Source organism: Juglans regia, chromosome 4, assembly GCF_001411555.2.
Source record: "Juglans regia cultivar Chandler chromosome 4, Walnut 2.0, whole genome shotgun sequence".
Lineage (NCBI taxonomy): Eukaryota > Viridiplantae > Streptophyta > Magnoliopsida > Fagales > Juglandaceae > Juglans > Juglans regia.
Genome location: NC_049904.1, coordinates 2,094,078 through 2,120,387, shown reverse-complemented (window position 1 = coordinate 2,120,387; position 26,310 = coordinate 2,094,078). Strand labels below are relative to the sequence as shown.

Sequence of the window (26,310 nt, the reverse complement as noted above, 5' to 3'; positions counted from 1 at the left end):
ATATGAGTATTGTCGTATCTTCTTATGCTGATCATCTTCTAGTGCTGACCTTGGACCCTCTCCTCCTTTACCTTTTGGTGGGCAAGTTATCTTCTGGCCTTTGGGCCTTACCGAGGTGGACCGGGCCTAGCCTAGTGGGGAATGAATATACCCCTCCAACTGCCTTTTGATCACCTTTGAACTACATGCATCGTACTATCAGATTCTCAAGCAACCAATCTATAAGCTGCAAGAACTGGTGTCGCAAAAGGTGGATGAGTGCGCCTCACGAGCTGCCCAAAGTGGCACGTTGGCCCCATATGCCACCCACCATGAAGCTCAAAATGCAACACGCGCTACTCCATCCAATTCTAGGATCTCAGATCGTTAAAATTTGACCATCCATTCCACTTTACAGTTGGCATGTGAGACTCGTGCCGATGCAGTTCCACATACTTCTTGAATAATTGCAAACTTGTGATCAAATAAATCCTATATTCCCATTTATATTATTACTTTTTTATAAAACTCAGAACTCGGCATGCCCTTCTAAATGATTAATAATAATAATAATAATAGATTAAGAAATAAATAATAGGTGACTGTTTTAAAGTCAATTGTTATATAAGTCGAGGCTATACAAGAATTGTAGTATATTCCGGTGAATATCCTCTTAAGACCTATTTTCTCCATTAGGCCATGGTCCAACCTCACGTGTTAGCCGTTAAATTTATTGTATTACAACTTCTTTTGTTGCGTAATGGATAGTCTGTGGTGTATTATAATTCAGATTATCGGGTGATACGTGCACTTAATTTGATTGAGAATAACATCTAGTTAAGAGTTTTGTTTTTATTTTGTTTGGAGTCTTTCCTCACCTGTGGTGAAGAAATTAAGATAGCACGAAAATCACATATTTGTTTTATTTTCCTCGATAATATGCATAAGTCACTGTTCATTCTCACACTCCACATTTATAACTTTTTCATACGGTGTGAGTGTTTTTCCTCGGATTTGGAGTGTGAAATGATAAATAGTATCTGATGTCAAGTGTTTATTCTATCTACCCACCCGTGTTACCCCTGCAGCACGGCAGATTCAACGGACAGGCCAGAGTTGCAAAGACCCCGTTGGCCAGCCCTCGGTACCATCAATTTATCTCAAGATTTGCTTGTAGGCATCTTGGAAAAGATTGAGTCTGTCATCAAAGATCCATTTTCAATCTGTGGGACATTTAGAACAGTAGGACGAAGACCAATGATTGTTTAATGAGCAACAAAATGTCCAAAGGTTTACGCTAATTTTTGTCTATCCATTCATCAATTGGTACTCTCCTATAAGAAATTAAGCCATTTTGAGTAGCATACACAGATAAATATCCAGGATCAAGAATCCAGGGAGAGCTTTTCAAGCTCTTGGATTCCATGACTGGATGCTTTCTTCAATTCAAGAGCTCTCTTATAAGGAGGGGCGATTGGGGGCTGTACAGGATCCAAACTCTTGTAAATTCCATCAGCAACTTTAGGTAATGGATATGACCTGTCAGAATCGTATCCAGAGAGGTCCCCGCAAGCTAGAAATGGGATATACACCTTATTTGGCCCTTCCAACCACCCACTACTGCAATCTGTAATCCAACATTCTATCATTACTCCCACCAATAAGACATATTATCATAATAGAATCAAATCAGGACTCCTTATAATTCAACTAAAAGCCCAAAAAGGATCTTGAAAGCTAGGAAGTCCCGCTTTGCTTGTTTATTTTCTGTCATTGAGAACATTTACCAAGATTTTTGCCCCTTTTTTTTAAACAGTTTCCAAAACTGTTTTTTTAAATAAATAAATTAAAAAAAAAAAAAAAACCCTACAACCCACATGTTAAGAAAAAAAAAATAAACAGGAAAGGGCTGTCCTCCTCGCATGCAGCCTTTGCACTGCCCGCAAGGTAGGGGAGAGATCCCTCCATCTTTTTTATTTTTATTTTTTTTCCCAAACCACCACGAAATTTTTTTACAAAACACTAATCAAACACCCCAAAACACTTTTTAAGATGCTACAGTACCACCAAAACTATTCAAGAAAACACTTCAATAGGAAGCCTCAGTTTCCGGATTTGCAATTTTCATTCCAAACAAAATCCCTTAAGCAAGAATGCAACTCTAACCACGTGTCTTGTTTGGGATTGCTATATAGGTAATAGAGCTTTTTATTGTTGAGCTTTGTTAAAAAGTTCTACTATTTAAAAGTTATTTACTGTTTAATAAACATATGCTTAATGCGCTTTTAAAGTTAGTTGTGCTAGTTTTTACATTATCTGCAGGAACTTGCCAACAAAAGCTTCAATTGGCGCTTGTTAAGAAAGTGGATTTTCGACTTTTTTAGGTGCTTAAAGCACCTTTTATAAATTTACCATTAGACTGTTAGAAAGTATTTCCCCCCAGATGGACTCCCCAGCTGTTAAAAGCACTAAATATAACATATACAAAAAGATACAATCGTGTGGAATATCACATTACCTAGATTGTTTGCCCCAGATGGGCTCCCCACCTTTTCTAGCAGGCGGTGGAGATTTTTTGGATCAAATCCTTCAGGAGGGGAATAATTCTCGCAAACTGCAAATGCCTCTGTATGAAAAGAAGTAAAAAACATTAGCTTGGATTACAAACTATATCAGACAGATGATTATTAATCTAATATCATAGATTTTCCTTAATTTGGTCACAGAATTTTGGTAGTGCCAAGAGCCTACGAGAGAAGGAAAAAAGGAAATATAGGCCTTACCTATGCTGGAATTTCGGCTGCTTTTTGGTTTTGCAAAAGTCACTAGAGGAAAAAATAATTTAAGCTGCAACAGAAGGAACAAAAAGATAATGAACATTCTGTGTAGGCTTGGTTCTTGTCATACACAAATTAGGCATAAAATAGACAAATATTAATGCCAAAGACGAAAATAAAATAGAAGGAAGAAAGATCTGCGAGCACTTCTAGGTGCAGCCAGAGACAATAACTTGTTTCACTACTCCAGTGTAAACAAGATAATTTCACAATGACTGGGAGCAGATATAGTCATTACACAAGCAAAAGCTCAACTGAAATCCCTCACAACTCCTATAAGTAGGTACCCACTGATTGAAAGGGTATTCAATGTGCCATTTCCTGATTGGCCTTCATCAGTCTATAAAATCATTGTAAAGATTTTATCCACAATTTTGTTCTTATTGGCTACTGTGGGAGACAACTGATTTAGGGGCACGAGAGACACAGTCCCTTTCTCCCAATGGCTAAGTTCCAACACAAGCCATTTGGCTTGGGCAACAAAAGTTCATTATTTCTTGCATTTTGTTCAAAATTCCAGAAAGTATCCTATTTCATTAAGTGAAACCTTGCGTCACACCTTAATATACTTTACCAATGAATGATAAGTTGAACAGACAAAAGGATTATATAGGCTTAGCCCCTGAACATAATAATATATTATAAACAGCTGTGTTATATCTCAAGAAATTGACTTCTCATATTGAGAGCTTCGATAAGCATTTGAATTACCTGACAGTACAGAAGACTTGTATCTTTCCCCCGAAATATTTTTGCTATAAACTTTCCACCTTCTCTAAGTACATGTGCAACAATTGTTAAGCCCTGCAAGAAAGATGGCCCATTTGGTTACAATCTAACACGAACTCCAGCAAAACTTATATATGGTAGAAACCAACTGCATCTCTAAAACAGGAAGAAAGCCACAATACAACCACGGTCCACAAATAGTGGTCAAATGGAAGAACATCTTGCAAAATATCAAGGATGAACAGCGGCACTGGTTCAAATTTCAGTTGGAAAAATATTCTAAGATTTTCTTGTTTTCTTTTTGCAAGTTGTTGGAAAATATTATAACAATATTTGGGTACTGTATTAGGGTCTCAAATTAAGTCACGAAGAAATTGATTAATAATTTTCTTTCTCACTACTTTTTTTTTTCAATATTTTCAGTTAATCCTAGCCAATAACTCCCTTAATAATACCACACAAATTTAAGCTACAGGTGGCTCCCTAACTTTTCACATTATTTAATCTAAATTGTTCAAATTACTACAAAGTTAACGGAGAGACATAAATGCATTAACCTAGGTACAAATCATCAGAATAATGACATGACAAAATGCAGGTTGAAAAGGACCTACTATAATAAGGACAAACCGCATAATAGTCTATATTCCAGTTTTGAACATATAAAATAAATGTGATAAAACTGAATAGTGAGGCACAGTAGCTTACATGTAACTAGCACGTATTTCTGTTTCTTCTGAAAAGGTAACAATCATCCTAAAGTATCCATAATAGTAAATTCTGGATAAGGTAAGTATGAACCTAGAGGTACCCACAATATTAAGCTGCCACCAACAAAGATATTGGAAAGTCTATGAGGAACTAGATTTTACCGCTAGTATGAGCTGGGATTGTACAAATTCATCCATGTCATGAAGACCAGTTACTGGAAACAGAACAGCATAAAGCTACGTTAAAAAAAATGCAAAACATCAGTGAAAACGAGTTGGAACCCTAAACAAAGTCAGCCATAAATATCGTTTTACCATCAGGAGCACCATCACAAACAACCAGGTCAGCCTTGCAACCGTCAAAATGTCTAATGACCTGAAATGAAAAAATGGGAGAGCAAGATAAATACCGGGGTGATACATCTGGGATTTGCAAGCCATCATGCAACAAGCAATCCCTTGGCAAATATTAAACATCAATTACTGCAGAGAAGCCAAAAATCTCGGATTCCTTTGTATCTGTCATCCTTATTCAGTTATTTTTCTAAGCAACTCATGGATATTTGAGATGAAGAAACTAGAAAAAATAGGGAAGTTAAAAAAACAGTTTCTGAGCACTGACTGGAATTATTTGGCTATCATGAACTTATACATTTAGATAGAAGTTGAATTAACCATTCTTTTAAGTATCTTAAGCTTTATTGAAAATTGAAAAGGATGTTGTCTAGTTACACAGAATATACAGGATATACTTTTTTATAAGTAAAATAACATTTTATTGATAGTAGTAAATAGGCATAGCCCAAGTACACAGGAGGTATACAAACATCATACACATAATAACAAAATAAGGAGCTAGAGAGTGATACAAGAAAGTCATTTATGCAAGCTCCATTAAGAACACAAGAGGCCCAAAGAAATAAAGTATGGAAGAACAAATCTCTAAGCTCATCCAAAGAACGCTCCTTATGTTCAAAGCTTCGACCATTCCTTTCAAGCCATAGACACCACATGATAGTTTTTTTTTTTTGATAGGTAAACAAAACTTTACCACATGATACATAAAGGAATCATATTCCATGCATCAGCAATATGTGAATTGGCCTTACATCTTTGCCACAACCACCCTATTGGGCATTACCTAAGCAATGCCCGTTCTATTAAAGATCTCCACCCATAACATCCTTGCCACCTCACAGTGAAATAAAAGATGATCCACCGAACTTCTCACTCTTCTTACACTCTTCTTACACATATAACATCAATCCATTACGACAAGACCCCTCTTTCTCAAATTATCCAAAGCCAAAATTTGCCCAAGAGATGCTGTCCAACCAAATAAAGAAATCTTAGGCGGCACCTTACTTTTCCAAATACACTTTCAAGGGAACGAAGTACAACTTTGACTTTAGCAAGCCTAGTACAATGATCGCATAGTAAACTTCCTACTCCCTGTCTTCATCCAAAGCATCTTGTCCACCGCATTATTACCAAAATTCAGAGAATACAATAAACTATGAAAATCAGAAATAACTCCAATTTCCCAATCATTAGTAGCTCTACTAAAACAAACATTCCACTGTGGGGAACCACTAGAACAATCCAACAACTTGGACACCAAAGCCTCCTGGTTAAGAGCCAACCAAAAGAGAGAGGGAAACATGGTCTTAAGAGCTGAATCACCACACCAAAAGTCATGCCAAAAACTGACCCTGGATCCATTACCAACCGCGAAATTACTAAAACGAGCATAAGCCTCCCATCCATTTCTAATATTCTTCACAAACCTACACCATGCGCGCTTCTCACTTCATTAGAACACCAACCCCCTTGCAAGCTCCCATACTACAACTCAATAATAATCTTTCCATAAAGACTCCCATTCCTATCGGTACCTCATAACCATTCCACTAGAAAATGGTGTACATACCTTATTCCACTTAACTAGGTGGAACTGGTACGTTTGGGTAGTGAGAAGTGTTGAGAATGTTTGTGAATAGTAGTGAAAAAGTAATGAAAAAGTAATAATAAAATATTGAATATTAGTAAAAAGTAGGTGAAAAGTAATGAATAGTAAAAAAGTAGGTAAAAAGTAATAATAAAGTAAAGAATAGTAGTGAGAGTACTTCAAGTACTCTCACTTGCCAAACACACTCTTAGTCTCCTCTCCAATTCCTCCCCACAAAAAAACTCGGAAAATCTGCTCAATTCGATTAGCTACACTTGCCGGGAATTGAAAAAGAGATTAAAAAAAAAAAAAGGTGGGAAGATTAGAAAGTGTACTCTTAATAAGAGTGGTTCTTCCCCCTTTAGACAAGTATAACCTTTTCCATCCAGCCAATCTCCTCTTGAGTCTCAATTTTCTCCATGACCCCATCCCAAATAGCCTTGGCCTTGAAAGAGGCCCTACGTAGAAGGCCCAAGTATTTCATTGGCGATGAAGCTACGTCAAAATTTTAGTCATTTCTTTTTTGCATGACGAGAAAAAGAAAAGAAAAAGAAAAAAGTATACGGGATATACACCTAACTAGAAAAAGAAAAAAGTAGTGAAACCTAAAAATTCTAGTCATTTCTTTTCTTCCATATGAACGCATAACACAAGGCGGGTAGCTTCCATAAAGTAGCACTCTAAGAGCTATGAAACCTGTCTCTGCAACAGGCCCAGAGATCTACCTCTGTCTTTGGCATAACTTAATTGAGCCCAAACAACTAAAAAATAGTGTTCCACAAAGCACTAACTACCTCGCAAAGCAATAGAAGGTCTATCATCTCCTAACCAGCCATTCCGCTGATGCCCAAAAAACAACCTCTAATGAAATATTGCCACGTAGATCTCCTAGGGGACTTATCTTGAACCGCATAACATAGGATGCCCAAGACCCTTTCTCTTCCAGCCCCTCACGACCAGAACGCCCTAGACCATGCATTTCTCTTCCCTAATGACCAGAATGCAAAATACAATTCCCATTTCCATGGTTTTCAAATCTCATACCCAAACTCATAGTTTCTCCAAAACCTTTGATTATTTACTTGGTTGTAAACACACAGAAAAGAAAAAAGAAAGGCAAGAAACTTGTACAAAATTTTCACTTTTCCTGCATTTGCTATGGTATCAATCCTTTTCATTTTCCTTCTGGCTTTGGCCATGAAGAGTGATAAATAACGTGTAGGATAGTGGTGAGAATAAGGACACGTCTAGGATAGTGGTGAGAATAAGGACTGAAATTCAAAGGCCGGATTAGTAATTTTTTGGGTCATGTCCAACACAACACACAAGCAAATAACTACACAGAATCAATTAAAAATAAAATTTTGCATTTTTAATACAAAGAAATCTTCCCCACCATTCCAGTCCTCGATCTCCTCAAATAACTTCCCGTGGTGATCAGGCACTCCACCTCATCTCCCTGCCCCCATGCCACTGCCCAATTAGAAGCATGACCAAAATAAAATCAAAATGAAAATCATTGTCTCAATACTTTAAAAGAGAAGGAGAGAGAACCTGAGATAAAAATAAAGATGAACTATGAGGCAAGAAGACAACCAGATTTTCCAAGAATGGGGCTCGTAGGTTTTTTTCCGGTAAGAATTCCATGAGATCATCCTCATCTCTTTAAATTGTATACCACTGACATGGCCTATTTCTATTGGAGGGCATTAAATTCCCTTTGGCAGCCAATCCGTTCTGAAGTGGAACTCTATTTTATTTTCCAAAGTGTTTGTTTTACTTCAATAAGACATGTACTTGTGCTTTGTGCCAAAGTTCGGTGCCTGGCACTTTCACCAACAATGCCATCAACACCCGTTGCTAAAACTTGTACAAGCCATGAGAACTGTTCAAGAAACCTTTGAGGATGCTAGAAGAGACAACCTGCTCCTGAAAGAGCCCTCCGCCATTCACTAATACAGATATGCTTTTCTATGCAGCAGAAAGGCCCAATTAACATGATCGTATGCTTTTCTATGTCTAACATACACAGCACTCACAATACTCCCGAGAGAATTATGGAATCAAGGAATTCATTTAGCCAAAATTTAGCAAGTCTTTTATATACCCCATTAACAAGAATGATAGGCCAAAAATCCTCAACATCAATCATCTCATGTTTCTCTAGGACAAGAGCAAGAAGGTTGCATTCATATTCTGACCAACTTGCCTTTAGTATGGAAATCACAAAATACCTGCATGACACCTTTTTTAGAACCGACAACATGTTTGGAAAAAGAAAAACCATCAAGACCGGAGCTTTATCACTGTTGAGGGATCTCACCACTTCATTAATCTTTCCATCCTCAAAAATTTTCTCCAACCATTTCTTTACATCCTCGTCAAGAGAATCAAATGAAAGTCCATTTAACTTAGATCTCCAGTTGTATTGTCCGTCATACAATAAGATCACTTCTCTCATATTGATTAGAGGAAACAGTGCCATTCACATCTAAAGAATCAATCAAATTATTCCTACCTCAATGTCAAACCAAATTTCTTTTTTGAACTTGAATCATCCTTCCAAGGCTCCATTCAACCATATCAAAGATTGCACGAAGGAGATGTCAAGATTATATTGATGTAGGTTTTCTAATATCAAATAGATAAATAGATCACATGATGAACAGTAATAAAATATATTTTTTTAAACTAGCACCAAGTGTCTACGAACAGCATTCCGACTAATCCTGGGGGTGCACAGGCACTTGGAAAGGAGTTTCCCACAAGCGCATCTCGGGTAATGCAATGGAAAAATCCCCCAAGTCCAATAGCCCCTAGATATTGTTCGCACCCAATGGGATTCAAACCTTGGACCTTGGAGGGAGCATACCACAAAGACCAAGGCCTTTACCACATGAGCAACAAAGTATATAACATATAATGCCATAATATTAGTTGAATATCTCAACATTACTGTCTCACAACTAATATTAATGATTAGAGACCATTCTAAAGGAACTTGCAGGGTAAATTGTAGGTGCGCAAGGAAAAACAAGAATCATTATGAAATTCTTCTAGAAAACAAGAAAAATAAATTTGAGCGGGAAACACAATTTTGAAAAGCAACCCATGTAATTAGTATCCATACAGTCAAATAAAAAAACACAAACATTGGCATGGAGGTTGTTCTCACCACTTCAGCTGTTCGAGCATTTGTTATATCACCTTGCACCTGAATAACCCCTTCAATTGGAGCCATGGGCTGCAAATCAATGGCTACAATAAGAGGAAGATCGCTATCCCTGCATAAGTAGCAAATAATAGACTTGAGGGAAGTAGCAGGCATGTAGAAGATTTGATATTATAATATTCTTTTAAATTTGATTATAGAGATCTGTAATATCATACATGCATTTGATGGTTTCCACTGACCTAACTTGCTGTGGGTTAGATCACTAGACTTTAAGGCAAATTAAAGGGAACATGAAAAACTTGATTATAAGTTTGTGATTTCATTTAAGTGCCATAACAACCCAATTTAGCATATTCACACCATTGATATTCCTTAAAAAAGAAATGTGGACTGCAGCATACCTCTCTAGAATGAGAGCTACATCATTCTCCTCATTACAAAAGATTTCAACACCGAGAAACCAGAACAAGGACATGTTTGTTAGACCACGTGACTTCTAAGTACCAGCAACATAATAAGTTCAATAGTATTTTCTCCTATAATACCTTGCTATAAAAAGACAAATTTTCTCTTATGTCCTCACTTAAAAGGTCATCGAAAGTAGTGGATAACAGAATGAGCTAATTTTAAGGTCAATAAAGAAAACTTACGGAAATCACATTCAATCATAATGGTAAAGCAATGTAACTAGAATACTACTAATGCTTGGTGGTAGTTCTCCAACACAACAAACTTGTCTCATTGGACCTAATTATCAACAAACCCAAAGAATTGAAAACCATGGCTTATGACAGCATAGATGCATTAGTGCTAGCATATATGCAACCTCAAGTTTACCAAAGTTTTATTCCTATCAATAGTCTAATATGAATTTTTGACCTATTCTATTTATAAAATGGCAAGGAGGCAGCTAACATTCCAAATCTTTTTGAGAAGTGGACTGTATGGTTCATTGTAAATATAGAATATTACTTTGAAAAAACAGTTGCTAGAAAACTTGAGGAAACATAAATATGCATAAAACTCTCAAAGAGAACTTGATATACACAAGGTAACCTACCTAGAATCAGCTGAAAGCTTTGTTGGCAGATACAATTTCCGACTCAAAACCTACAATACAAACTAGGTATCAACAATGTTGAGTTGCTTTGCATTTTGCAATGCCAAATAGTTTTTTCACAAGGTAAATACAGAGTATGGAAGTCTGCTATGAGAATCGGTGCATCACTCATCATATACCCCTGCCTCCAAGACAATAGAATGCAGGAAACATTTTTTATAAGAATACAGAATGCAGGAACATATTTCAAATTTCCAAAAATGTGGTGTAAAGTATCATTTGAGTAGAAAAATTATTTATTCATTTCTCAACATATTTTTACTGAACTCTAAATTTCAAACAACACTTAGATTATAGTTGACAGAAGCATGATGTTAAGGTAAGTTGCTACAAGAAGAGAACGTAAATTTGACTCTTATAGTTGACAGAAGCATGATGTGAAGGTAAGTTGCTAAGAGAAGAGATAATGTAAATTTGACTCTTCCCCTGATATTTAATGTCAATGCAAAGTTTACATCATCCAAAACAGTGGCATTTTCTATAAAGCACCGTGACTAGCCCGCTTGATACACAAAAAAATACAAGAAAGAGAATGAAGATGTTACAGTTCATTTTGCATTTAATTAGTTTTCATGTAGTTGTTTTTTAGTCTCTTATTTTTTATAAAATTCAAATAAGGGTGATAATAAAGTTATCGAGTCTCTTGATTACTTAGTTTACTTGACATGCTATGAGTTGTATGTTGTATAGGAATTGCTTAGTAGAATACTTGTCTTCTACAACTCTTTATTTTATTTGGTACGCCTATATAAAGCCATTGTTGAATAATAATAAAACCATCGATGAATTCTTTTGATTGTTGACTGTTATAATTCAGTCTGGTTTCCAGTTCCCTCAAGCAAAATTTATAATTTTATTTTTCCCATCACAGAGATTTCATATGGATTCGTATGTAATATATAAACTTTCACAAATAGTTTAGAGGCAGGTGATAATCATTCCATTAACAAATACCTGACTCCAGCTACCAGGGGCAGCGCATAAATCTACCACACGCTTCACTCCTGTAAATCAAATGGTAATTAAGAAAGGTTAGATATTTAGAGATCTCTAGATAGACAAAAGTTGTTTATCCAGGTTCACATACTTCAACTCATTTTCAGAACCATTGTGAAGCCAAATATTTCAAGGCTGGCTGGTTAGAGTCACACCATTCCCAGGCCTTGGGTCCATAATATTTTGACTTCCAGATTCTGAATGCAGAAAATCTTTCTTCCATTATGAATAATAAAATGTGCTTAACTGGAATAATATTAATGAGAGTAAAAGAAACCAGAGGATAGAAAAATTCCCACAGTACTTTTTCCAGGCGCTGCCATTTTTTTTTTCAGTTTCAAAGAAAGGATAATCAATACCCCAAAGATCTAGATATTCAGTGTGTAGGATAAGATGAAAAATTAGGTTCCCTATTTAATTGCTTCAATCTGTCTTATGTACCTTCTTGTGTACTTGGGCTATACCTATTCTTATTACTACTACCGTTTACTTATAAAAAAAAAATTGTCTTGTGATAATAAATCAAATGAAAAGAAGCTTGTATAGAATGTTCCAGCTTTCACTTTCAGCTCCATTCTAACCTGATTCCTAATTGTAGAGAAGATGAAAAAGTCATCTTCAGGAAGAGAGAGAGAAGATAATCGATGTGAACCCACCTTCAAATATATTGAATTCCTCATCTATTTGAAGGAGCTTAAAGGCACTTCGAGCACGCCAACCTTCTTCTTTTGCTTTTCTGTAGTATATATCCTGCACATGAATCAACTTGTAACTAAAAGCTGGAAGAAAAAGAGCATGAAGATTCTGAAAAGATAAAAACCTACCCTCTTATCCCTTGAAGCTCTGCCCATTTATGCACACCTGATACTCACGAAGGCAGTGAATTGAAAAACAAAAACTCCTGCAACCAGGGTTAGTTCCAAAGTGAGAGCAGGATTAAAGCAAGGATGATATATGATTCATCTCTTCCTCTCTAAACATTAGTTTCAAGAATCCAATAATAGCTCAAAAGTAGGAAACAATTCGACATAGCAGAACTTATTAAAGTATAATACATGAAAACACAAAGATAAATAGTATCAATACCATTAATGCATCCTAAACCTATTTTTATTAGTGTATTAGGCAAGAAAGCCAGAAATGGCTTTCAAAGAATTTGAACTCCTGAATGCATAGGTGTTTGCCCCTGTATATTTCCCGTGTACTTGGCTTCGCCTTTTTAATAAAATTATTATTTACCGATCAAAAAAAAAAAAAAAATTTGAACTCCTGAATTGGTAAGATCCTCTACTCCTAATCACTGCGAGTACAGGAATTCATATTCGCAACTGTTCTCTGTCTTTGTTTTTTTCTCGTTTCCATTACGCTTTTGACTCTAAATAGTTGTCCGTCCTGCCATGATCGATTTTATAAGCTAAGACCTACCCTTGCTGTGCCAGTGCTAACAAAACCAAAAAAACACTTAAACTTCTTCTCAGGAATTTCTTCGGACACCTTACATACGACTATCCCTACGTAAAAATCACGAATGCAGAAGTAACTAGCGACTCAAGCATGGGCGGCGCAGATAAATTATATCGATACGATGACCATAACGAAATCAGGCACCGTAAGAGAAAAATGAAGAAAGAAGGAAGGGAAGCAACAACAAGAGCAGGGCAGAGCAGAATATGATAGTTACGCTGTTATGCCGCTTCCTTTTCTGCTTTCTTTCTCGGGGCTGCTTCGTCTTCTTCCGACTATGAAGCCTGCTTAAGCCGCACGACCATACGACGAGCAAGAAAGAGTATAAGGGAAACTCCACTGGTATATATTGAAACATGAGGGGAGCTACGACGTCGTTTCCTATATTTTAGTTCAACATTCTGCCGGCCCCGCGTACAGCTACTTTTTTCTTTTTCTGTTTTTTCTTTTTCTTTTTTAATTCCCGAGTAATTAAAAGAGAAATGTTTGAGTCCGAATTCGGGACCAGCTTCGTTTGGAAAGTAAACACATTTCAATTCATCTTAATTTATTATTATAATTTTTTTAAATTTTAATATAAAATATAATAAATAATTCAACTTTTACAAATTATAAAATAATAATAAATATAGTTGGAAAATAGCTGACTGACCCCTATAGTTGGAAAAATTAAAATAAATAGGGGTGTAACCGGTCCGGTTCGGTCCGGTTTTGGATAAAATCTAGGATCGAACCGGTATGTACCAGTTTTATATTTTTCAAAACTGATTACGCACCGGTTACCCTCCTAAACCGGTACTTCCGGTTTTACCAGTTTCCAGTCCGGTCCGGTCTGGTTTTCGGTTTTTTTAAAATGTAAATTTCACAATTTGTCATTAAAAATTTGTTTATAAAAGAAAATTGATTTAAAAAAAAATTGTTTTATACTTTTATTAATATATTAGATTATATAATAGTATTAATATTAGACTATTGGTATAGTTATAAGTTATATATTAGTATTAGTTATAAACTTTTAGTGATTTAGTATTAACATTTTATGTAATAATTTATAAATTATAATAAAAAATTATTTCATATATGAATATATATGTTATATATAAAATTTCACATAAAAATTTATAATTATACATTATATATAAAACGTATATATATTAATATTTAATATATATAAAATATTTTGTTTAAAATTTATATATAAAAATATTATTTTTTATTTTTTTTAATCAACCGGTCCGGTCCGTTCTAAAAAATTTCAGAACCGGAACCGGAATCGGACCAGAACCGGCCAGTTTTTATATTTTAAAAACCGGTTCCGGACCGGACCGGTTCAAAACCGGTAAAACCGGTCCGGTTCGGTCCGGTCCGGTTTTCCAGTTTGAGTTTACACTCCTAAAAATAAACATAGATGATGTTTTCAAATGCAACTCCAAATTAACTGGTTGTGGATTGGTTTGAAGATGCTTTTCAAGCTCTTTTATGCTTTGTTTCTCTTGTGCAATGGCATAAACACTTTTGCAGAATTTCGACATAGAAATTCGGGTGAGGTTACTTTATACTACCAACTCAGTATGTCCAACCTTGTTATTAAATCGGGCTCACTCCTAATAGTGAATTGATTTAACAATTCCACTCACCCCACCTTGGAACAGTGGTGAATTTAAGATAATCCCAATTATGGCTATAACACTATCGGTCTAAAAAACCGATCAAGATCAAATGGTGCAGTTCAGACTAGATCGAATCGATAGTCTTATTAGTTAGTCTTAAATTTAATTTTTTTAGACCGGATCAGACCGAGATGGACTGAATGTATATATATAATATTATTTTATATAATAGTTATATAAGTTAATTATATAATTTTTATCAAAGGGATTACCATTGACCATATATATAATGAAATTATTTAATATTAATTAACCATATATAAAATATTAAAAAGATCACTTAATTTTAATTTTTTTAATTTAATTAATTTTTGTATAAATATATATCTATATATATATATATATTCATGGGCCGAATCAGACCAACTAGGCCAATATTTTTGATCCGTAACCCCCCAGACTAGAGCCAACCGATTACAACGCCAAAATTCCCAATAGTCCCCGAAAATATTCTATTGATACAAAGCCTCTACTATTATAAGTACACAGTTTGGTTTTCTTTATATCGTTTGTAACCAGTTTTTGGAATACTTGTAACTCCCGAACTTTTGTCTCTATCAAATGCAAGGGTTTATTAATAAAATTTGAAATTCCATCTTCTTATAAAAAAAAAATCATTGTAATATTATTAGAAAAATACTCTAGTCACAAAAGAATTATACAAAAACAATCTACAAATTGATGTGACTTGATGGAATTCGTCAGATTATAAAGTTACTTTTATTATAAAGTAGATCTAACGGATCAGATAAAACCACGTCATTTTATGATATTATTTTTGTATAATTTCTTTGTAGATGTAGCAATACTCAATTTATTATAGTCCATTTGATTGTGCATCCACCATACCTTATACATTTTTAACCCTAAGGGATAGCTCAGCTGGTCTGGTCTTAGGTTTGCTCCCCATGGTCACCAGTTCGAGTCCCCTTAGGACACTAGAGGTTTACCTGGTCGTTAACTTCAAGAATCCGTGGGATTAGTCACTACAAGAAACCGGGCCTTTCCCGGCACCAAAACTCGCCGGAAAACCTGTCAACCCAATGCCTGCTTCTTTGACTCTATGTTTCAAAATTTCAAAAGCACAAACTAGTTATAAAGTATGCAGTTATAAAGTATGTTGCAATGTAATTTACGATACATTGATGCTAAATTGAAACACGTTATGAAGATCCTAGGGAAAAATAACTTTTGGTTCTTTCACATGTTCGTGTTATAGCATTAGAAACATTAGAATTCAAACCCAAATTAAAACTAAAATAGTCTAGAAAAAGCATAACCGTGTAACATGAACAAACAACAAAAAAAACTAAGAGCTTTAAACAAGAGAAAGACCTAAACAAAAATAGTAAAAGATAAATATAAAAAAAACCCCCAAGAAATCCAGAAACTGAGAAGTTGTAAAATAAGTCAAGACAACATCCAATGGTAAAGAGTATTGAAAAATAAAGCCTTAAGGTCCCCCAAGTATTGAACAAGTCAAGATAACCATCCGACACATTATTTTTTTCAGCATTTCTCATTGTTTATCAATACCCCAAGAGATATTATTCGCCTAACTATCTCAGCCTCAAAGGACAAGAATGAAAATTGCTGCACAAGGCAAGCAACAGTGTCAGTGAAAACTAAGAGCTTAAAAGTCTGAAGGCATTCCAATAAATGTCTTCACTACAAGGGTAATTATGAGGCTCTTAGAATTAATGTGATCAGAAGCAAATGTAACAACCTATTATTATACCCTGAGAAGCAACCATCGAGATGTGATGAAAAGGCCTCTTGAGGGCTGAAATGTACCAACTACCGCCTAATATTGGTTTACCAACTGGAAAAATAAAGGACAAAATCCAAACTTTGTAAAAATGTATTTGATCACCTGAGAATGAAGCACTAATTAATAAAATTTGTTATCAATCTATACAAGACTAAAGCACTGCACCATAGCACCTATTTGTTGGTTCGGGCATGAGGGGTGACAATGTTTTTGAACAATCTTCAAGTGAAGAGCAACTGATAGCACTGCAAATGGCAAGTTGGCAACTGGCAATAACTATCTACTTTATGATGCTAAATGGGACCAAGCCCTCCCTTTACCCGCCAAAAAAAAAAGCTACACGCACAAAGATTCGTAATCAAAAGCTCGATCTCACCCCAAATGGCCAACAGAATACATCCAGTTAGCACCCTCTAAGAACGAACAAGAAATTTCACATCCAAGCAACAGGCAAACACAACCAAAAACAGTCCATAGCGACGAAGAGAAATCCAACAACCAAATTCACATGGAACAAAAAAAAAATGCAGAACAAAAACAGAAAAAGCTAAAAAATGAAAAAAAAAAAAATCCACACAGGTTTTTCAATTCATAAACAACAAGACGGCAAAAAAAATCCAAATCAGAGATAGATTCACATCCAACCAAGAGAAAATAAAAAAAATTATAAAAAACCATACCCAGACCACACCGGCACCAAGAACATAGAAGTGGAACCCAGAGATACATCACTATGAGAGGAAGTTTTTCTTCGGCGTCTGACGTCCAAAATTCCTCTAATGGATACCGAAGACCACGAACCCAGAACTTTGCCCTCCAATGCTCCCATCAACCACCCAAAACATTCTCGAGAGGGTTTAAAGCTAAAAAAGTCCCTCCGAGAGAGATCAAAAAGTCTTTAGCTTGCTTGTGAGCATCTAATCTGCTTACAAAAACCAAAAAAAAAAAAAAAATAGAGAGACAAGCTATGAGAATCAGAAGCCCTAGGTGAAGAATGAGAGAGAGGTAAGAACCCCTACGTGAAGAATTAGAACCCTCTAGCAAGATTTTCGAGGAGTAGGTTGCCGTCAACCATGGAGAGGCGGTTTCTGTCAAGCCCTAAGAATACATTCGGAAGCCAACAAAAAAAATGGATAACAAAATCCCAAGAAGCAAAAACTCAAATCACTACGCTCGATCCTTAAAGGACCAAATAACCCATACTGATGAACGAAAAAGAGAGAACTAAACTGATACTCGGTCAGAGAGGAAAAATGAAGACATCGTCAGAGAGAGAGAGAGAGACAGAGAGATAGAGATAGAGATAGAGAGAGGAAGACATAGAGTGGAAGAGAGAGGGGGGGGGGGGGGTTTGCGAAACACAGGGGAAATGAGAGAGGGATATATTGGGCAAAGGGGAGAGAAAATCGAAGGAGACCGCGCGAGCGATTTCTCATTTAATTTTGAATACTACCTTTTTACGGTGATTTAATGTCGCCGTAAAAAAGAGAATGCCATTCTTTCACTATTTGCAGCAATTTTTAAAGTTAAAAAATCGCTGCAAAAGGTCACTTTCGCAATTCCATTGATTAATGAACCGCCGCAACAAGTTTTTTACTTTTTGCGGCGAATACATCCGTCACAAAAAGTAAAAATCGTTGGAAAAGACCAGTTTCTTATTTACGGTGAATTTGTTCATAAAAAAAAGTAAAAAAATCACCGCAAATGACCATCTTCAAAACTAGATGAAAAAATATTGTGACGATGCAAAAATCGCTACAATTAAAGGCTTATTGCGGCAATTTTATTTCCAACAGACATAAAATTGTCGCAAAAAGCCTTATTTCTTGTAGTGAGTAGAGGTGCGCGCAAGCTGGCCCAAACATTCACAGTTTTAAGGAAAAAAAAAAAAAGAAGCCAGAAAGGAGAAAGGAGCTTTGAATCAGCAACAGAAATTCCAAAATGAAGGAATGCTCGCAAGATAAACTTGCACAAGCAGCTTCCAAGGAATGCATATGGATATAAAATATGCAAAAGCGAAAACGAGTTTCATTACCAAAAGGTTACCCAAGCTTAAGCATCTACTAGTGGAACCTAAAGAGCAAGAATATGGTCAGCTAATCGAGAATCAAAGACGGATTGGATAAGCAATTCTATTCAAGTATGAGAGGAAACAGAAAAAAGTACTTAATATCCCAAACTTCTTCCAAGTGGAGAACATTAGATAAGGAGAGGGGTTTAAAATTAGGAATGGCTGGCAACAAAGGATCCTCCTTGATAGAAATATGTGAATCGTTTAAAATCCTACAAAAAGCTCCTTGAGCAAGAATATTCTGCACTCGAACAAGCCCTTTGCAAAAGCATGAATCCTGGGAATGCCATGGTGCTTATAAAAAGGAACGATGGTGAAATAGAGACTTCGAACATAAAGCACTTACTTTGTCTACGTACCTGAGCAAAAAATGCAGGGTTGAGGTCATGCATACGACCAAGACCACGATGATCCTTTGGAAGGCAAATTGAGTTCCAAGATGTTGGGGAAAAAAAATCGAGTTCCATGCAAAGATAATTTGCAAAGACTCGAATGATCAACTTTTGAATCGCATTACATGGAGTGATTGGCAGGTATAGGTGGGACCCCTGAACAAATACTAAACATAGAATCTGCAATACTCAAATCTCACACTGCTAATTGAGATTGTTCAACATTCAGCCAAAAAAAAAAAGAACTGAGGATGCAAATCGTTTTTACCTTACCCACGCCCAGTAAAAATGCTTCAAAGTTCATACCAAATTCAAAAATGAAAAGGGCACAAAATGATGCGCAATAGAGTTTATCTAACAAATCAACAAGTGTGCTAAATATCAATTTTGGAACCCTGCTACTGATTGCACAATGGAGAACCACAAAATTCTCAAGCTAGAGAGGACTGACAAGTGGCAAAGATTCGTTCACACTATCCCAAAGCTAGACCTCTGCAAAAAGGCAGTAAACCTCACAATCAGCTTCCACTGACAGGTGGGACTGTTGTTGGCTTTGCATCCTCAGCTTTCTCATGTTCTTTATTTAACATCTGAAAACCAAATTAGCAAAATAAAAAAGCAGTCCACATACATCAACCCAATAAATCTCAGGATCTGTGGCAGTGCAAAAAAGGGGGGGAAAAAAAGATTTTTAATGTCAAGAGGGGGCATTTCACCTTATTATTGATCAAGTTGTGGAGGGCAATGACACTTCGGATGAGAGAGGAAAGATAAATTACCAACATCATATCATTTGTTTTAACTGCATAACGGAGATAGTCAGATGCTAAATCTAGAGATATAAACAGATTACCTGTCTACCTCCAAAATTAGAAGGAAATTAGGATGTCTATTTTTTGTGGCTTGTGTTACCTGCAAATGCCTTGATTAACTCAGACACATTGAGATTTGGAAGCAGGTTGAACACATCCTGAAATTTAAAGACAAGATGAAAAAAAAACTGGATAAATATGCTTCAAACAATACTTTGAGCCAAGTCAAACTTGATCTACTTAAAATAACTGGCGACACGGATGCAGTAAAAATGATATAACAAACAATGTAGATATCTTCTTATCTTCAGGCGAAGGGAAACAGAAAAGAACCAAGTTACAAAATCATGCCTAGAATAGAAATGTTCAGATGTACAAAAAAAGTAACAAAACCTATACCTGTAAATGATAGAGTATCTCATGATTTAAAGGAATCTTCCCATCAACAATGAGGTCAAGGTAATCACGTATCTCTTGAAGTCGTGCACCCAAACCCTTTAAAGCAGTAAGTTTTCCAGCAACCTGAACAAAAATAAAAAATAAAAAAATGCAACTCTATTCCTTTAAGATATTTTTGTTCAGAGATTGGCATCCAGAATGCAAAAGCTTGATTCTGAAACTTATTGAAAAGCTTGATTCAACAAAAATAGATTGAAACTAAACATAGGAAACAGCATGGAGAAACATAAAACCTCAGTAGCAAGTGTACTAATGGTTGTATCCTTCACGTCCCTTAACAAGTGTTCTACTCCTGTTGACATATAACAAGAGAATGAAATTAATAATCAAGAAGAAAGATCATGAATTCAAAGATCATGTCAATTTGCATCTTCTTTCGAGTTTTAAATGCTGAAGGATGCCAACAGAAATGTAATTTTCATGTCATGGCATACCAATTTCCTCAACTTCATGAGCAGCAATTTCTGAAGGCACATGAACGAAAACCTTCTGGCTTTTTTGTGTAGCATTCTGTTACCACCATGCATAATATTAACATTAAAGAGGACAATGGGAGACAGCTTATTGCGAAAACTGCTTTAGTCTCTTCTAAAATCATAGGAAATATACTCAGCAGTTAGCCATATTACATCTCTATGTGAAGATATTGGACAAGAGACTATGATATCTTTCTTACCTCTTTCACTTCTTCAACATCATAGTAAGCCTTAGTGGGTATCCCCATCTCTTTAGGCTGGACATCAATAATGACCAAAACAGGATTTGTCACATAGCTACAACACCACAGAGAACTTGATCAAAAGAATGAACTTGAAAACAAAAAACATTGACAGAATATGATGGAAGCCAACCAAGAAAAAGGGGTATGTTTGGGTAAGGAAAATTTTGATAATATTGGAGAATTGCTTTTGAAGTTTAAAATGTGTTTTGTATTGGGGTTTGAGAAAGTGGGAAGGTAGATATGGAAATTTTTTTTATAATAATTTTTTTAAGTAGTCTTTTTGTTAAAATTGTTTTGGTTTGTGTTGTCTATTTTAGACTGAAAGCTAGGCAAATGATTGGATGTATTTTTTTTAAGAAATAGAAAACGTTTTTGAGAATGAAAACCCTCTGGACTGAAGTCAAAAACTTTTTCTGAATTTTTTTAAAAAAAAGGCGATAACCAAACATGGTCGTATTTTTTGGGAAGTAAGAAATCATTATTAAAAAGTGCAAAAAGTATAAGTACACGGGATGTATAGGAGACATCTATTCAGAAAGAGAGATACAAGAAAATCATGAAAGTTTTGACCATTAAATTCTATAGAAATTGTCCAAAGGAAATTTTTTTGATAAACTAGGAAAAAATATACATCATTAATCTAATTGAAAAGTCTCAAACTAGTGTCACTAGGGCTCCATTAAAAAATCATTACGTAAAGACGTACATCTGGCCCTAAAGGTAGCTTAAAGACAGAAAAGAACACAGAAATATGCAAGGGAATGACTTAATAGATGAATAGAAAACTACTTATCAAAATAAAATAAATAAAAGAGTAGCCAACTGAAAAAAATCCACCCCTCCCCCCCACCCCAAACTAGATCTTACTTGTGGAGTAATCTGTGAATATCTAGATCATTCTCTCGTAGCTTTGGGCCTGTACTATACCAACCTACCACATGCTCCTTGGCTGAAGCATCACCAGAAATCAACAGATACAGAGAAGTTAGAATTCCCCATGAAAAGCCTTAAACAAGCATCATACTCACTGTTAATCCAAACCAACAAATACCATTAATTCTCTTGAACATTGAAAACATTGACTCATGGTAGTTGTGGTCCAGAAACCATATGCTCAGGTCCTTCTCATCTTCTTCAAAGGGCACTGAAAAAAAATATTAACCCTTAAGAAAAAGTAATCCCAATAGAACTATCATCATACAATGAATAATGTACTGAATTGAAATATAAGGTCCTCCAACCTGATAAATTTCCCAACTACCATACACATCAGTGATGTCTAACACTAAAAAATTATGGAAATAATTCCTGGATTTTCTTTCAAATGTCACAACAGCCATTCAATAGCACAAAGCATAAAGACCACATCACCCACTCGTCGACCTGAGGCTATTTGGCATTTGCAGGAGAAGCAATCTTTCAACATAAGAAAAGATATGAAAAAACAAGTGATCACTGATCTTGAAAGGATCATTCTAATGGAGGATTTATCTTGAAGGCAGAAACCAAGAGCTACACTGTTAAAAGAGGTCAATAGATGCACTACGTTTTTCCATCGTGTGGCCAGTTCTCATAGGAGGAACACTGCTATAGAGATGATTTTGGGTGAAGGTCATATTGTTAGTATTATTATAAGCATCTGCTTTTTGAACAGTTTGCTTGGAAGCCTAAGCCTGGTGGACTAGCATTGGAGTCCATAGAGGAAGAGATGGCCACATGGCTTGAAAGGCATAGAGTTGGGTTGGCTTAGGTTATACCTAGAAGGTTATTAGATCTCTTTGAAAGCTGGAGAGGTTATATGGCAACACACAAATCGCAACAGTGTGGAAGATGATCTGTCTTTGTCAAGTATGTAGTCTTTAACTGGCTGCATTCTCATGATTTTCTTGTGTCATTTTCTATTTTCATGTAGGTGTTTCTAACTTTCTTTTGTATGTCTCTACCATCTAAATTGAAGTTCACAACTGAAGGCAGCAAGTGCTAAACCTTCAAACAAAAGCTTTCTATAATTTCTACAAGTTTGCGTTACAAACAAAACCAAATTTCCACAATCGTATATATTTGGGTTGTAGAGCAATAATAGTAACCATGACTATAACCAACAAAAACAATTAATCAAGAAACCCAAATTTCAGCCACTATATAATAAGCCCAAATCTAACTGCATTGGATTGAATATCCACCACTAACGCAACATTTCATTGCGAAACAAGAATTATATAGAGCTTCAGCAACCCCAACACTAGCCCTAACTGAGTTAAAAACCAACGATAAAATCTCTAGTCTTAAAACCCTAATATCTACAAGTTTCTTTAGATCTAAACAGAATTGAGAAACTAGAGGAGCAAAAGAGAGAGAAATCGAATGCAAGTCTTGGAATACGAGGACCTGCATAACTGTTGGTGACGTCAACGGTGCCTCTGAAGGAGCTACCAAGCAAGACTCCGACGACTCGCCTGCGAGTGTCCTTGGCCACTCGGTTGTAGTTATCGACGATGCTGAGCAGAACCAGTGGGTGAACGATGACCTTCTCGATGGGCCTCGATGATATTTGCTGGGACTTGATCACGTCCATTGTTATGGGCTGAGAAGGTGCTGGAGTGGAAGTATTGGCGGGGGCAAGGTGGTTCAGGTGCTGTGTTTGTGCTGTGCTGTCTGTTGAAGAAACAGAAAGGGCGGTGGTCGTTGATGGCAGTTGGACATAACTGGGAAGTGAGAAACGGTGTCGTGTGGGTTAATAAGGAAGGGTTTTAATAGAGCGCTGTCGTTTTAATTCTTCTTATTAGTTACTGCGTAGTCATTTTGCTTTAAAATTGTATTCTGAAACAATTGTATCCGAGGTTAAACGTGGCCGTTTTGATGGCAATCAATATAAATAGAATGAGTTGGAGGGAAAGTCCCCAACTCAAAACCATTCAAGCACTGGATCTTCTTCTTCCTCTCAATTCCTCCTTCTCTCTCTAATCCCTAACCCTTATGGAGAGTAACTATCTCGAATTAGTCGAATTGGATCCATTACAGTTGGTATCAGCCATGGCAAAAGGAACACGTTCGTATGCTCAAATAGTTGACTCAATAAATCACTTATGGCAACAGCAAGATCGGCAACAGAAGCAAATCGAAGATGCTATTGGCCTATTGTTGAAGCAATAAGAGGCTTTGAAATTAGAAAGAAAAGCTCAGGATAAGAAATTACAAGAGGTTTTATAACAAATCTCACGGATTTCTTATCATGACTCTAATGATCCTAGTGTAGTTAATTGGAATCTTTAGGATCCACAATCACTCCAAAGAAACGTAGATATGGAGTAAGGCATGGGAGAGGTGCGACAGAGAGAAGCTGTGGGTAGAGGCTATGTTAAGGGAATTAAGCTAGACTTTCCTCGATTTAGTGGTTGTAATCCATCACCATGGATCTATTGTGCCAATCAATATTTCTTATATCACCAAGTCCCTCCTGGTCAACGAATCTTCATTGATTCCTTCCACATGGATGAAGAAGCCTGCCCCGTTTGGATTCAGAAAGTATCTCATTTCATCTCATCTCATCATTACAACTTTTTCAAATTTTCACACAAAATATAATAAACAATTCAACTTTTTTAAATTCCAATTCAATTTTTTCAAATTCCATAATAATAATAATATTAAAAAATAATATTCTAACAATATTTTTTTTAACTTTCATATTTCATCTAAAATCATATCATATCATCTCTGAATCCAAATCAGCCCTTAGTTTGGTTTCATGATGCTAGTGAGGTAGGAGCTTTTCATTCTTGGGAGGATTTCATTAAAGCTGTTCAGATCAGGTTTGGTTATACTCCATATGATGATCCAATGGAGTCTCTTACACATCTCAAGCAGGTCAGTACAGTTACTAAGTATAAAGTTGAATTTGAGATTCTTTCAATAGAATTAAAGGAATATCTTAGAAGAATAAATCAAGTTGTTTTCTAAGTGGCTTACGTGATGAGATTAGGCTGCCTGTTAGGATGATGAATCATTTATCTCTGAATGATGCATTTGACTTAGCCAAAATTCAAGAACAATATGTTGTGAGCATTAGAAGGCCTTGGAGGAATTCACTTATTGATTCGAGTAAGTTTAGTCCAGAGTCTAATGTGTTGAAGTCTGAACAAGCTCCTTCCATGTTAGGAGCACCAAAATCTCAACCTCTAGTTAAGGCACCTTATCAAAAGGTTTATGAGTCTTAGATGTAAGAAAGGCGTAGAAAAGACCTTTGTTATTTTTGTGATGACAAATGGCACCAAGGCCATAAGTGTGCAAGACCAAAGCTATTTTTATTGGAAGGCATGGAATTTTTTTTTCTGATTCTAGTTGTGAGAGGGGCATTGATACTAGTGGTGAAGTGGTTGTTGAGCCTGATGAAGTTGAAGTTGAGATAGCTTCCATCTCATTACAGTCTATTGTAATGGCCTCAGGGCCTAAGACAATGAGACTTATTGGTTATGTTGGCAAGAAAAGGTTGGTGATCTTAATAGACACTAGCAGCACCTACAATTTTCTGGATAATGCAGTGGCCTCTCGATACAAGTTGCATGTGCAATTAAGTTAGGTTATTAAAGTGAAAGTGGCCAACGACCAAGTAATTGATAGTACTAGCAAATGCATGGCAGTCTCAGTGCAGATACAAGGCATACCTTTCACAGTTGACTTTTTTACTCTTCCTTTGGGAGGATATGATGTTGTCCTTGGAATACAATAGTTGTCTTTATTAAGTCCTATTTTGTGGGACTTTGTAGATATGAAGATGAAGTTTCTGTGTGGGGGTCAAACTATTTTTTTGAAGGGGTTAACAACATCTTAGGTAGACTTCATTGATGATATAGAGTCTCTTAAAACTTTTGGTTGTAGCGAGAGGGATTATTTTTGCAGTTGGTGACTTCTAACTTGCCTGAGCATGTTTCCTTGGTAAATGAACAAGTGGTGCAGCTTTTATAGCAATATCAGAATTTTTTGTTGAGCCTACAAGGTTACCACCCAATAGGTCTCATGATCACAATATCCATGTGAAACAGGAAACTTCTCCTATTAGTGTTAGGCCTTATAGGTATCCATTTTATCAAGAAACAAAAATTGAAAAAATTATTAAGGAGCTCTTGCATTTTGGGGTCATTAGGCCTAGTCAATCACCATTTTTCCTCTCTTGTTTTGCTAGTCAGGAAGTCTGATGGCACATGGAAGATGTGCATTAACTATAGGACCTTAAATGAAGCCACTATAAAAGATAAATACCTCATTCCTATTGTGGATGAGCTCTTGGATGAACTTTCAGGTCCTACAATTCTTTCTAAGTTGGATCTTAGGGAAGGATATCATCAAATACGTATGAGGGATTAGGATATTCACAAGACTGCATTTAGAACTCATAAATGGCATTATAAGGAAATTATGAGTTCCTTATAATGCCATTTGGACTCACTAATGCCCCT

General features: G+C 36.0%; 2 protein-coding genes across 2 annotated transcripts; both read right to left on the bottom strand.

Moving 5' to 3' along the window:
* Positions 1 to 1,161: 1,161 nt before the first annotated feature.
* LOC108995170 (putative tRNA (cytidine(32)/guanosine(34)-2'-O)-methyltransferase) lies at positions 1,162 to 13,273 on the bottom strand. The gene is made up of 12 exons (XM_018970672.2): positions 13,176 to 13,273; positions 12,319 to 12,395; positions 12,151 to 12,244; positions 11,453 to 11,502; positions 10,439 to 10,488; positions 9,379 to 9,487; positions 4,571 to 4,631; positions 4,418 to 4,470; positions 3,528 to 3,620; positions 2,763 to 2,826; positions 2,498 to 2,605; positions 1,162 to 1,606 (listed from the first exon to the last, which is right to left on the bottom strand). Exons 2-12 carry the CDS (start codon positions 12,343 to 12,345, stop codon positions 1,365 to 1,367), a joined length of 951 nt encoding a protein of 316 aa, XP_018826217.1. The 5' UTR covers positions 12,346 to 12,395; positions 13,176 to 13,273; the 3' UTR covers positions 1,162 to 1,364.
* A 5,850-nt stretch (positions 13,274 to 19,123) lies between these two features.
* Positions 19,124 to 23,556, bottom strand: LOC108995171 (26S proteasome non-ATPase regulatory subunit 7 homolog B-like). The gene is made up of 10 exons (XM_018970673.2): positions 23,243 to 23,556; positions 21,906 to 21,998; positions 21,722 to 21,803; positions 20,810 to 20,906; positions 20,568 to 20,643; positions 20,367 to 20,425; positions 20,074 to 20,196; positions 19,775 to 19,832; positions 19,579 to 19,664; positions 19,124 to 19,452 (listed from the first exon to the last, which is right to left on the bottom strand). The coding sequence occupies exons 1-10, from the start codon at positions 23,427 to 23,429 to the stop codon at positions 19,381 to 19,383; spliced, it is 933 nt and encodes a 310-aa protein (XP_018826218.1). The 5' UTR covers positions 23,430 to 23,556; the 3' UTR covers positions 19,124 to 19,380.
* Positions 23,557 to 26,310: the final 2,754 nt, after the last annotated feature.